Source organism: Diplotaxodon limnothrissa, linkage group LG5 (assembly GCF_057381915.1).
Source record: "Diplotaxodon limnothrissa isolate DT_005_m linkage group LG5, D_limnothrissa_male_GT1.1, whole genome shotgun sequence".
NCBI lineage: Eukaryota > Metazoa > Chordata > Actinopteri > Cichliformes > Cichlidae > Diplotaxodon > Diplotaxodon limnothrissa.
This window is the reverse complement of record NC_140600.1, coordinates 32780777-32795287: the sequence shown is the minus strand read 5'-3', so window position 1 is coordinate 32795287 and position 14511 is coordinate 32780777. Positions and strand designations below refer to the sequence as shown.

The 14511-nt window shown below is 39.5% G+C and overlaps 1 protein-coding gene across 1 annotated transcript in view; it reads right to left on the bottom strand.

Annotated features, from left to right (window-relative positions):
• The window catches only part of LOC146632665 (plexin-A2-like), a 71745-nt gene that overhangs the window by 11301 nt on the left and 45933 nt on the right, over positions 1-14511 (bottom strand). The window contains exons 10-21 of the mRNA XM_085354581.1: positions 13760-13856; positions 12846-13045; positions 11194-11345; positions 10053-10170; positions 9379-9515; positions 8682-8849; positions 6689-6782; positions 5097-5336; positions 3871-4014; positions 3200-3434; positions 1681-1823; positions 51-319 (exon numbers count right to left, since the gene is read on the bottom strand). Coding sequence (XP_085210707.1) covers positions 51-319; positions 1681-1823; positions 3200-3434; positions 3871-4014; positions 5097-5336; positions 6689-6782; positions 8682-8849; positions 9379-9515; positions 10053-10170; positions 11194-11345; positions 12846-13045; positions 13760-13856 — 1997 coding nt within the window. The remainder of the gene's footprint in view (positions 1-50; positions 320-1680; positions 1824-3199; positions 3435-3870; positions 4015-5096; positions 5337-6688; positions 6783-8681; positions 8850-9378; positions 9516-10052; positions 10171-11193; positions 11346-12845; positions 13046-13759; positions 13857-14511) is intronic.

The following is a 14511-nucleotide window of genomic DNA, read 5'->3' as shown; positions in this document are numbered from 1 at the left end:
ACACAGCTTTTTGTTAATTGGGTTTTAGCACTGTGAATGATTCTGCTTACCTGCGGAGGAGTAGTTTGGGGTGGTTCTTGCTCTCCAGATTGCGTTCTATAAGATCTGAGAGCAGATGTTTCAGGATGTCTGTGGCGTACTCCAGCCGTCCCTGCAGAGCGGTCATGATGAGCGAGGCAACGTAGCCGCGGTCACGCATGGAGAAGGAGCGCTGCAGCTCCAGTGTGCGTATGAATGTCAGCAGGAAAACCTTATTATTCACCAGCTGAGCAAATTGCTTCAAGGCTTTCTCCACATTCGCCTGTCCGCTCCCTGGCACCTGCACGCATCATGCATTTTTGCACACACAGAAAGGTGAGTGCGCTCATTAGATGGTACACACTCATGGATGAGTTATAACAGAAATACAGACCAGAGTAGAAATTCTCCCCTTCAAAGGGTCGGTACAAACCAGAATTACTGGTGTTGCTAAAGCCTTTGCCTAGAAGTGAGTGAAGGTTATGCAAATGCGTAGAGAACTGCCCCACCCTTAAAAGTGTAGATTTAAAGGAATATATAAAAAATAATAAAAACCTTTTTTGCACTAAATAAAGAACCTTTGTTATGTGTCAAGTGCAATCAGAGGATTTCTAAAGAGTTAATTGGTTCTTAAGAAGTGCTATAATTTGTACCCTAATAATATCTTGATTAAACTATCTTTAATTGGTAACATCAGCCTTGACCTTTACATTCCAAGCTTCTTCTTCTTCTTCTTTTTTTTACACAAAAAAATTAAAAGCCAAATACTTTTTTTTCTCCAGATTTTCTTAAAAACTGAATAGAGAATGCCTCAAAAATTAAATAATTTGCCTATCCTTTGAGACAATAATGAAAACACTTCTTTCAAATACATTTTAAGAAACAGAAATGACTTCAAACCCAGTAGAAGGCTCAGAGATTAATGGAAGCAAAAAATTCCCAGTATGAGCTGCAGTCAAAAACTCAAATTAAAAACATTAATAAAATTTGGCTATAAGGACACTTCTTGTGAAGGTCTGCACCATTGACAGCTTTGCAGCTGTTTTACAGTAGATTTCCTCCTTGAAGTCCCTTTCTGTCCACTTATGTGCAGGGACCTCGAACTCGAAAGCAAAAATCTACTTCTCTGCAAAACTGACTCAACCTTTATGTCAAGGATAATTACTGGTGGTGAGTTTGGTCTCCACAGTGCCCAAGCTAGAAGAAGGCGCCCCAGGTTAGGAGTGGCACCAGTCAATTGTAAAGCCACAGTCTCCACTCAAACTGCTTCCCATTCTCTTCCCGAAAATGGAAATCAAGTTGCATGGTTGGTGTTTTGACACAGTGGAGCAGATTCAGCAGGCATTACAAATGTGCAAGTTCAAGTGGTCTGAACAGCCCTACCGGTCAGGGATGTGAAAACAGCAGGAGCACTGGAAGTGACCTTGAAATAGAGTGCAGTCAAATTTTAATCAGGTATATTCTTTTGCTTTTTATGGGCAGCGGCCCAAAACTTTTTGACCTCAAACTGATGTGAATATTCTCACAGACAGTTTGACAGCTTTGGCCAAAAAGCCAGTAGCAATTATTTTTGGAGTATACTGAAGCTTTAAGGTCAAGACGTCAGAAAAATGGTTGACACTGCATTCAAGTGTTGCAGCCTCTTCTTCAAAGGTTCCTCACCTCCAGTTCTCTGAGGACAGGATGATCATCTATACCGGGGAAGAGAACTCTCATGGCATAAGTGCGATAATCCAAGTAGGGAATGCCGGCTCTGTCCAGATCACTGGTTAATTCATTGATGTCAGTCTGTAGTTCTGCAAAGGCTGCACATGACACATGTATAAAATGTTTTGCCCAACATTTTAGTAGTGTAAGACAGTAATTCCAAATAAAAAACTTTTACATTTGCATCTTTGAAATTTGATATCTATAGCTTGAATATTAACTATAATTTTGCTCATCTTTTAATTAAGCCACCTTATATAGTGCTGTGAAAAAGCATATGCCTAGTTTTTTGGGGTTTTCAGGTTTCAGTTTTCAGTTTTATTTGTCATATGCAAGTTAGCACAGGGTCAACATTGCAATGAAATGTGTTTGACAAGCAGCAGTCACTCAGCAGCATGGTACAGTAGAAGAAAATATAATAAAATATAATAAAATAAAAAAATAAATAGAAAAATAGTAAAGAGCAAAATATTAGAGAGACGTGGTAAAAGAGAAAAGATGACTAAATATATATGTATCTATAAATATAAATATATGTACACTAGTGATTAAATAAGAAAATCTTGAAAAGAAATATGACGGGGGGCAGATGGGATATTGTTTTATATGCATATTTGTCGTATTTACATGTTTCAGATCAGACAAGCTTTATTGTTAGCCTAAGATGATCCGAGTTAATACAAAATGCAGTTTTCAAATGAGTCATTTTTAAGGGCAAAAAGTTATCCACAGAATATTTTCCTAAAAGTTTTGGAGATCATCCGGATGTTTTCTGGCAGATATGTCTTTGTTCTTTTTGGTTGTCAGTGGTTTTCAACTTGGAGGTCTCCTATGAATGCCATTTTTGCTCAGTCTCTTTCTTATTTTTGAATCATTAATCAATGACCTCAACTGAGGCAAGAGAGGCCTGCAGGTCTTTACATGCTGTCTGGGTTCTTTTGTGACCTCTTGGACAAGTCATCAATGCGCTCTTCCATGTTCTCACTCTGGTTCAGTTGAGCCCCAAAGCCTTAGAAATGCTTTTGTAACCCTTTTTAGACTGATGTCAGTGACTCTGTTTCTCATTTTTCTTTCGATTGTGGCATGATGTGTTTCTTTTTGTGATCTTTTAGCACATTCAATTTGTCAGAAAGAGTCCTGTCAAGGCTGAGTGTAGCTAGTAAAATTGAAGTCAGCTTTTCACAAAATGTGGTTAATCACAGCTAATTCACGATTTAACAAAGAGGGAGGATTACGTTTTTCACATCTCAGGTTATCTGAGCTCTCATGTGATCTGAAACATGTGTGACAAATATGCAATAAAATAAGAAATCAGGAAGCGGGCAAATGCTTTTTCACAGCACTGTAAATCATTTTGTACACATAATTCTGACATAAGCTTTTAAAAGAATATAATGCAATTATACATTTCATGTTAATTTGGGAATATGATTGAGCGGATTTAAGATATTTTTATCTTTTAGTTCGTACTGACCCTCTTTGCACTCCAGAGCCACTCTGGATTCCAGATTGTCCATCTGCATCTGCAGGCGCTTCAAAGTGAGGTCATTCTCATGTGACTTCCGCCTGTAGGCCAGCAGAACTATTACAACGATGATGAGGAGCAGCCCTCCTCCAGCTGTGATACTGAGGATAGCAGGAAGGGTGAGCAGGCTGTCGGATCGGATGTGAACCTCTCCTGGAGAGATGTGGAGTCCGCCGACTTGAACCTGAATAATTGCACGATAAAATTGAAAGATTTAAAGATTTTCAATAAAATCTTTAAAACATGTTCAAAAAAAGGCAAAGCCAAAAAATAAATAAATAAAATGATCACATCAAATGTTAAAGATTTGCCTGTATAGTTGCCTTTGAATAAACTAATATCCAGGCACACACACTTACTTTTCTTTTAATAGCTCTACTGTCAATACTTGCAAGAGTGCATGTCAATAATTGTAGAAGGCAATGTTCGCTACTTTGGAACCTACTAGACCATGAGTGACAAACAATGACAGAAAGCCAACAACTAAGTGAAAGCCTGTCAATGACCCACAAATACAGACAAGCACTGACCTGCAGAGAGTGACCCACATTCATGCAGACAGGGAAACAGATGGACAGACAGACAGAGAATTGCCGGATAGGCACAGAGTTGAAACTGACCAGGACTTTGTGTTGCCCGGTGAGGTTTGGTGGCTCACAGAGTAACTGAGTGTCCGACACAGTAAGAGAACAAGGTGTATCCCCGATCAGCACCGTGTAGTTGAGCCTAGCTCCACCAGATGCAGATGGCACCAGGTTACGTCCCTGCAACATATAATATAAAATTTAAATATATCAAGCACATTTCACATTTTAAGACCAAACATTAAACCTGAACTCTGTACTGAGAATCTTAAAAAAACAATATTTGTTTGATCTAAGAGATCCAATTAAAAACATGATTCTGTGCATGAACTATTTGACCAGACAAGCAACTGTTCACCAGAAAAATAGTATGCTTTAGCATCATTCAATGTTTATGCATCAGTGGAGTTAGTGTAAACAGCTATAAGGGCATTCACAGAGCACATCACCTGCCAGGGCCTAGGCGCTACTTTGCAAGTTTGCAAAGAACCAAAAGTTAATTGGTTTTTCTGGTCCCCATTCTGCACCTTTCCACCAAGTTTTATGAAATTCAGCTTGGGTAGTTTTTGCATATTCTTGCTGAGAGACAAAACAAACAGCACTGATCACATCCCTTTGCCTTGGCTTTTGTCTTGCGAAGAAGGCTTTCTGTCAGTTTCTGTACTGCACTGCGGACTGCCACAGAGTCTATTTTTTATTTTTTTTTGCAAGAAAGCTGCTAAATTATTTTAGCTAACAAAGGCAGATTACTTCAAGACACAAACCAATATGCCATGCTGTTCTCTCTTGGCAAACGTAGCTAAAGATTTAACTTCCTTGCAGTGGCACATGAAAGTAAAGGGAAGAAAAGTAAGGCAGAAAAAAATTATTTTAAAAAGTACAAAAGAAGTGTTGTCCGTTCTTTGACAGGAAGCATTTGAGTTCACAGGGAGAAGAACATCAGACAGAAAAAGTCAGCAGTTATGTCCACCGTGGTCTGAAATATTTATTAAAAAGGCATAAAAATTAATGGGGAAACAGAGGGGTTGATGTGTGTGGAAGAAATAAAATCTGATCAAATGGGATAAGATTTTTTTGATCACTGAATCAAGCAACAGACTATTTATAGCACTGAGCACAAGGATAGAATTACATTAGGTTATGTGTACTGAAGATAAAACAAATGCTGTTATGAAAGCCACTTAGTGTTTTTAAGGTTTTGCCTTACTCTGAAATGGGAACTGAAACTAGACTCATTTCTGGGAAGCTCTCCATCAACTTACTTTGAGTATGATGGGAGCTCCAGGTTTCTGCTCCAAAACACCCGAAAGGCTGAGGGGCTCCAGGTAAGGGTTGGGGTAGTAGACAAAGCTTGTGTTGTTATAGGTGAGCAGAGCTTGGACATTGTTGAAGACAAATCCAAACTCATCCACATGTTTCACTGTCTCATGGTCTGTGGTGTACTCCACCTTCAGAGATGGAGCGAAGCAGCTGATGGTGGTTGTGTTCAGAACTTTGCACACCTGGAGAAGAATCAGATCAGGTTTTTTAAGTTACACCACATTATCCACAACCTGACAATGTAGTGAGTGAAATATTACAGCAGCCAGACTGTACGTATTATGATATACAAGTTTTATATCTTCCAGTAATTATTCATTTAACCTCAAAGGAAAATTAAGTACAGCAATTAATGAAGCACCACTTGTAGTTTTTATATATGTAGGAACCATTTTTGCTAAATAGATCTGAACAGATGTCTCACTTCGTGCCCAAATGTTATACTACTAATAACTATCCTGTTATTTCGAACATCCAGATGTTAGACCCTTTAAAATCCTATTCAACTTGCATATTAACAGAATAATATCTACTAGAATCTGTTTCATATTAAGCCAATCACTCGATTACGAGAGTGAAATTCTGTGGGCTTTTTCGCCCCTATACTTCTTCAAAGTCTCCTTTAAAAATGAGCTGTCCCTTTAAATTTCACCAGCTTGACACCAGTTTCTAGTTAGCTTTAGTCAGATCTAGTTTTGCACAGAAAGCTATTTGAAGTAAATTAAATGCTTTTGTGATTCTTAACATTTTCAAGTAATTCCAGTTATGTTTTCGAGATATGTGTGATAAAGATGCTGCCCTCATTAAATTCACCAGTGACCCTTTTCTAGCAGCCGTTTCGGGTTAAAGTTCAACTTTAATCCCTTCAGATCTCAGCTTTGCCAGTAACACTGTCGAACATGCAGCTTTAATTGACTGGCTGAAAATTTGGGCTGGCATCGTTAACACATCATTTAATTGGCTCTGGGCAAACTTCTCACATACAACATGTTCCACATAAAAACACCCTAATTTATCAAACACAAAAACTGAAGGTCCTTGTTTTCTCTTACATTCGTGCAAGCAAATAATGCCATCATTCTCTCTCTGGCATCTCTGCAATAGTTATCTTTTCTGCCAGGGTGCAGTCCTAAAGCAAATCCATGACTAGTAAGAAGTGGAAAACTTGCTCCCAAAGGACCCTGGTCTTTTGCCAACAGGGTCCCAACACTTTATAACAATCAATCACTTTGAGCGACCTGCCTGAGCAGTTCAGGCGAGCAGAATTAGCTCCATAAATCACCTCCAAAAGTGAGTTGTTCATCCATATAATTTTTTAAATCTTCTTTTGGAATGATCCTTTATGTAAACCTGTTCTCACTTCTTTTTTCCTCCCCAAACCTCTTCCTCTTCAATCACATTATAAAAATGATTATACCACAGCACTGAATCTGTCTAAATACAATCATAACAAATCACAGATTTAGAGTAAATTTATTGACGTATGCTTTTTAAAAACTAAATATAACTATAAATCAGCAGTTTTTACACTCACATTGACAGATTCATGCCCAGCATATTTGACTCTGACGCGTGGTTCCTGAACTACATCCAGATTGGTGCCAGTCACGGTCAGAGTGGTGTGTCCACTGTTTAGAGGAAAGAAATACATATTTATTGTTCAAACAAGCACATACGTGCACAATGCTCTCAAAGCAACCTGCTGAAATGCTGCTGCTTTTTCATCATGATTTAAATTAGAATGATAACCACAGAGACATCTGTGTTTTTAAACATTTCCCAGAAAACCTGCATTAATGCAGGCTTGAGGAGGAATAGCTGGGATGGTAGCTCAGGCTTTGTTATTGGACAGATCAAACGGAGAACCAGCTGGCTGCTATTTTATATTCATCCATAACTGCGAGACTGGCATAGCACGAATACAGGTGCTGCTTGTTTACATATCTGCGCTAGATGTGATTAAAATAAACAACACGCTCTAATCTCTGAATAACCTGAACTGCAGTGCGAGCTTAGAAAAATGTGGAAGTAGAAAGTCGGAAAAGTGAGACAAAGAGGTCAAAATACAGGAGAGGTGGAAAAATGCTTAAAAAAACTGGTCGGTCAAGTCAGCCTGACAGAGTGCCAATCCTTCTCTTCTCACACTTCAAAGGCTACCTAAGCTTGTAGTGCCTCATAGTGGGAATGCAGATTCATGATGAGGGCTCTTGATTGCAGCTCCACAAAGCTCCTCCTGTCACTAGGCTGAGGGCCAGGGTGTCTCTCTGAAGTCTAATCTGCAGGGACGTAGTGCCGAGTAATCCCACCCTAACTCAAATTAAGTGCCATCTTTTATTTAGCAGAGTCCAGGTAGTGCACCCTTCAACTGCGATACAAATGTTCACGTAGCAGGTTCATTATTGTAATATTAACTGCATAGAACTCATTCATGTAGAATCGTGAATATTTGAGTCAAAGATGGTTTGTTTGGGGGTTTTTTTTTGACTATGATTGTTTATATAGATAACAATGTTGTGGCTAGTGACTTGATAATATCTCTGCAACCCTGACAGTATTGCCAAACTCTCAGATTTCCTAAGAGACTTTCTATGAAGAGCTGTATTATTAATCCCATTGTACCGAAACTGGCTTCAATTCACGGAGGAGTTGTTTGTGAGATAATTCTCAATATATAGGAGTAAATGGAGCTTAACACCTAAATTACCTGCTTCTTGACAAAGAAAGCCAATGCCACATTACTTTGGTCAGAAATGATTAGTTTTAACAAATAATGTAGGGTGCCCTGTTTCTTTGGGTATTAAAAGGGTAGCTGTTCTCTAGCTGTCTAAATTGTCCTCTACGCCCTGGTTAGAGGACTAAAGGACCACTACTCCTCCATTGCCAAAAGAAATGGGAGGACTAGGGCCAAGTGATGGGCCAAGAGGGATTGGGCTTTAGTCAATGAACACTGAAGCTTATCTGTGCAGTGCAGTCCTGGAACAACATCTGTATTTCATAATATTGTGTTGTTGTCTTGGACTTCTTTATGTTGAGAAGTGTTTTTATTTTTTATCCTTTCAGGTTACGTGCATGAGGGGGCCAGAACATTTGAAATGGCTAACCAGCACAAAACTATTACTGTTACCACGGTCCATATAATTAAATTAACACCTCTGTGACAGCATCAATAAAAACTGAACATTATAGCCTTCGTAAAAAGGAAACTTTATGGGAATTGTACCCATTTTTTGAGAAAAGTGAATCACACATAGTACAAGTTTTTCTGTGCCACTGACTTTACACATAGATTCACAACTTGTGTGTGGGTGTTGATTTAATCTAAATGAAGTATTGGATATTTATGACAGAAAACAGTTAAACATGAAGTGCATGAAGTCCTCTTTCACACATGCATCATCTGCAACACATTTTGCAACATGAAAACTGTCACTTGCAAGATGAGATCATTTGCACTTTTTTAATTGTCACACGTTCCTATGATTAGGCTAGTAACAGCGTTTATTCAGTACTTAATTTTTTTATGTTACCTGGTAATGCTCCACAGGGGCTCAATGCGCTGTACTGTGGGGTCTTCTATGTACTCAAAGGTCAGACTTCCAGGAACCTTGGCGCGGTCAACACTCAAACTGACTTGCACTGGCCCCGCTCCAGTCACCGATGGAGCAGAGAAGCACACAATCTCTGACTTGGTCCTCCTGGTGAGATTACCAAAAGAGAGATTTATTCATGCCTTTGATTGTGACTGCCCACTCAGTGCTGCAGTGGCAGACTTCACGTCACTATGAGCCATGCGCATTACGGTGAGAGGAGAGGATTCATTATAGTCTGTCCCATCTCTTCCTCGTTACAGACACATTAGGGATGGAACACTGTAATTAGAGGGTGCTCAAATTAATGGCTTCCTTGCCTCACCCACCTGACTGCTACAATGTGAGGCATTTTGAACTTTAAATAGATATCTATAAATACACAGAGAACAAAACTTACTACAGTGAGTTTCATCATCTCCTCACTAATTATCAAAGACTTTTAATTTAACGCACAGACACATAATTGTATCAAAGGTGTGCTTTTTTAAAAGAGTGACCTCATACAGTTTTTAATTGATATTAGTGAAGGCTAAATCTTTAATATTGTGCAGAGGCAATCTAAATTTAGTGCTTGTGAGTCAGGAATCATTTTTAATGTGAGATTAAGATGATGTCAAGGGGTTATATTACTCACCTGTATAGCTCACATGTCTGATTACCAAAGTACACATTAACGGTACTGCCAGCTCCTAGATTCTCCCCGACTACAGTGACCTTGGTGCCCCCAGATTCAGGTCCTCGGCCTGGAGTCAGTGCCAACATTGCAGGGGTCTTTGGAAGAAAAAGAAAATCATTCATGTTTCATTTAGCATACGTGCCAACGCAGAATACAATATGTCTTATTAACTGTGTGATTCTGATAAACCCTGTTCTTCCAGCCTTGGCTCAGTAAGTCTCTGTAGAACTAAAAAGTTAAGAGCAAAATTGTTATAAAAGGTAGACCAAGGTCTAATAATTTATTGAGTATCAAGGCTATAATTATTTTAAAAACGAGTAATACTACACCACATGCTCAGAAACAGAGCCCTCTTTGGGATAAGGTGCAATAAACCAGAACATTGTTTTCATCAGCCACTAACAAAAATACCACAGTTGAAAAGTCATTCCTAATTATTTTTTAAACTGTCTTGTGCACAGTCTGTGCTGCACTTAAAATGCATTGAGAGTCTTATTCTCTTCCTTGCCAGTTGATGATTGCAGTTGCCTGAACCGATCGAACTGGTTAGCTTTTACCTACAATCATACAAACACTTCGCGTTTATTTTGGAAAAAGTGGACAAGTTACACGTGTTTCAGTGTCAGAGTTACCACAAAGGAGTAGAGCTGGGAAGACTGTGCTCGTAGCTCTGGTCTACATTCGCCAACACACAGCATAACTGGACCTGGAGTACTTCCTTCAGGAGCTGCAGCCATCTCACACACAATCCTTTCAAGACAAAAAAGTAAAAAAACAAAATATGTATGTGGGTGCACAAAAACACAGGCATCATGCATAATAGTAATAGCAGCATCCAGGCATACACACAGAAGAATCACTGCACTGCATCACATTTGTTATGAAGTGCACTGCCGGAAGATGGCCGGTGTGATTGAGGTAGACTTTCATGGAAGTTGTGGGTCAATACAGAAGCCCATCTTTCTTCTGAATGGGAAACCTATAACAGCAGTATAACTCAAATGATAAACTACACCCCTCCCCATCTCCAGCACGATTGCCACCCACCATTACCTCCGGTTACCATGACAACATAGTGGATTCTTCAATAAATCAGTATTGCCTGTCAGGTCAATAAGATAAAGTACGCCATGAATAAGTCATTATAGCAACTGACCCCACGCTGAAATTAATGGTAGTAACAGCTGTAATGCCATGTTTTAAAGCACTGTTTGTGCCAAATGAATGGCCCTGCCAAATGCACAGCTCTGCACAAGAAACTTGTCCTGCGATACAATAAGAGCACCCAATGAATCGTCCCTGCCCAGCCCTTCTATTCATACATCACGTGAGTTTTCCAATTTTCTGCTGGCATGTTTTTTTTCCCTTTTTTTTTTACCCCCCCTTCTTTAGAAGGATATAAATAAAGTCCCTGCAGCCTGAGCCCAATTGCATTACATGGCTGTGAGAGAAACACATGGCTAACAGATTGTCCCTCCAGTCAGCGACATGCAACGCATTTCAATTACAGCTGTGCCGACAGCCTTATAACGACAATGACACAAAGACTGTCTCTTCCTTTGGCTCTGACTGCACCAGAGCAATACAAAGAACCATGCACAATCCTACAACCTGATGAGGCATCACAGAGTATCCAGCTTATTCAGAATGTGCTAGTGTCTTTATGGGGAAAAAAATATGTAGAAAGAAGGAGATAGGGAGAGTGCACGCATTTATTTAATAGTACTATATCAGTACTATTTATTAGTACTGGAGGGGAGGAGTTTCTCTTACTGTTCTGCAGTGATGTATCCCTCCTCCTGTGGTGTGCACTGCACTCCTGCCACTTCCACGTTACCAACCAGCTCAGAGAAGGATAGACCAAGGTTCAAGCCCTGGATTGTCACCAGGGTGCCCCCTTCCAAAGGTCCAGCAACTGGGTTGACCTACATAGAAGAGAGGAATTAAATAAATTAAATAAATATTATAAAGCTTTATTCTTGTACATATTTTTTGAATAATTCTTGTATATTTTTTTCCACATAAATAATGTGCACTTCCATACTGGAAAAAAAGATGCTATAAAGAGAGTTAAACTTGGCCAAACCCAAAAGAATTTCAATTATCATAAAATGCAAACACTTTAAGTTCTTACTAAAAATTTGGCTTTGAGCACTGCCTTAAAATATAGGCTTTTGACTATTTTGATCAAGAAATATTGTCCTATAATATGTGGAATAGTAGAATCACACTTTAAAAACTTAAAACTGGATCTGTGTAGCCTTTCTTTATTCTTGGGAAGCAAATATTAAGTAAATATACCATAAGTCTGTGTGTGAAATGCTCAGCTTTCATAGCAACTGGGTCTCTTCAGAAAACCTTGAAATCCACCATAATTCCAAGCAAACTTTAATGAATAATGCAGTGAATAACAAAGCCTTGAGAAAACCTATTCACAGCCCTTTCCAGTGTCAAGTTAACCATCCCAGCAGGAAACCTTTGGACCTACAGAACAGAACAGGAGCAATGCCGGAGCAACACTCCCTCCACTCCCAAGCAGCGCTCAGTAGTTGATTCATTCGGCTGCAGCTCCTTCAAAAACCCCAATAATGTGACAGGAACATCAAAGGCTCCCGGCTCTTTGAAGTGGAAGAGCCTTGCATCTCTGTGCCTGACCCACTGCGCCTCATTCAAGAGAATGAACAGGAGTTTGTGACATAAAAGATCCGTCATCACTTTCTAAACAGACTGAATACGTTTAGCTGTCAAGCACTTAGGGTATTCAGCTGGTGTGGAACAAAATGTAAGATAGGCTCAGGTAAACAAGCACTTGGAAGAAAAACTGGAAGTTGGCCACAGAGAAAATTAGAGTTATTTATTGATATGTACAGTATGAACTACTTGTATTTGTTAAAAAGATGTCTGGCATGTGGTTTTCGGATAGTATTATGTACAGATAAAAGATGTGATTTCGGAAAGTAACTTCTCAAAATCTTCGAACAGAGTTAGACTTTTTTTGTCGCTCTAAGGTCTATCAACCTGTTTCTCTATGTCTCGCTTGCTGTAATGGCAAATAGAAGCAAAATCAGGTATTTTATCCACTATAATAACCTGGTTCAACTCAGTTTCTCTGACAGACATGTTTTCAAACATGATAGTGATGGAGTTATTTTAATGCAATGAGTTGTTTTCTCTCTTTCCTTTGAATTTTAAAAAGAAATTAAATAGAACATTTACTTATAAATTGCTGGATCTTAGCACACAACTACTACAAATTTGTACCCAGGTCCCAGAAACCACTTCTAAACTAACGTCCTTCTTAGCTAACCACTTAATTAACTACTTAGCTGTGTTTGCATTATTTGAATTCACCATATGCTTAAACTTGATGGCTCAATAGGATGACTCAGCAACAGACAACCCAAGTGCACTAATGAGCCACAGACCTCCGTAATGCGTGGGTTGGTGCATTTGACATTCCTGGCAGAAAGATCCAGCCAGCGGCTAGCGTAAGGGGAAATGGGAGGACAGTGCTGCTTCATGGTGCACCGGCCCTCACCGCTACACCAGCCACACTGGAACTTCCTCTCTGCCCGCAGACACATGCCACAGCTGTCCCGTAGGGCACTGCATTTGTAGAGATGCACTGTAGGATAACAGAGACAACAGTGTAACAATACTGTAATATATGAAAACCTATAAAATATACTGTACACGCACCAAAATTTAGACCAGCAGGGAGTGCAATTTGGTAAACTAAAAATTTTTATGAAATAACAAAAGAGAACACAAACTCAAACAGTTGGTTTTCACTGTCATCGCCACAAATAACTGCAAAGTCATCATGTGTATTCAATAAAAATAATTTAATAAGGCATGTTTATGCACATGGCCTATTTCAAGGATTAAGAAAAAGATCATGAGTAATCCAATAAACCCGTCTTTGAAGTTTGCCTTTTACATCCTTTCCAGTAAGTAACCTTTATTTATACCCATGTAAATGAACTTCCTTAAATAACAGCAAGGCCTGTTAAAATTCATGGCATGCATATATTTTGGTCAATGGGGATGTATTTAATGTACCACCCACCATGACAGCTGACAAGCACCTTTCCGTGCAGGATGATGGACAAGAAACCAAAAGCGGCAGTAAGAGCCAAGCTGAGCAAATATGAAAAATCATCCTTCACCCCTTCAGGTGTACAAATGATTGGGTGCTCTTTGATAACACTTCCTGCTATTGTGAACTTTCTCTCAAGGCCCTTCAGGAGCCTTCAAGTGCTTTCTATGACCCATCTATACCCTGTAGATTGAGTGTTTTACACTTCTCTGGTATGGCAGTGATAGATGACAGAGGCACCTTTAATCTTCTCTGGATTGTCAATGATGAAATTGCCGTTCCATACAATGGAGAGGTCCACTGCCAGGTCACTGATCTTCACACCCTCGTACATGTACTGAAAAGCAGAAACAAAAGTAAGAGAGTGTTCACAATAGGGGGGAGAGGGGAATTCAAAGGGAGACAGGGCACAGAGTATAAAAAAGATGGAGAGAGACAGAGTAGGGAAAATGAGGGGATGAAAGGGCAGCAGCGAGACAATGCTTTTAACCATCTGTCATTTCTGCCATGGTTGTCTGCTCCTCTACTCTTTGACATGTAGGGACGCAAACCGAGGCTGGGGTGGCCGATCATCCACATCTGAAGAAAAATGGCCTTTTCATACATTGTCACAGAGTGCCAAGGTGTGCTTTTCCATTGAAATTTAGCCTGTGATTTGTATTGTGTAAAAAATTGGGCAAGAAATATCCTGTGCTCCTCCATAACTTATGCCATTCAAACTGAGATACGGTTTTGAGATACAGTCGTATAGTTGTGGTGTATTTCGTTTTTAACCATGCAACAATTTTCCCTTCTCTCCTTCGTTACTTCCCTGTTACTCCCCTTCTTTCTCTTACATGCTTTTCACAATTCCTTATCACTTTCCCTTTCCTCTACTTTTGCCTCGGTGTGCTTGACACTTCAGGCGGTATTCACTGATGCTGATATACCCTATGTACCTTGCCTACACAGCATCCAAGCCGTCTGCCTCATTTGACAGCTGTGAGACTCCC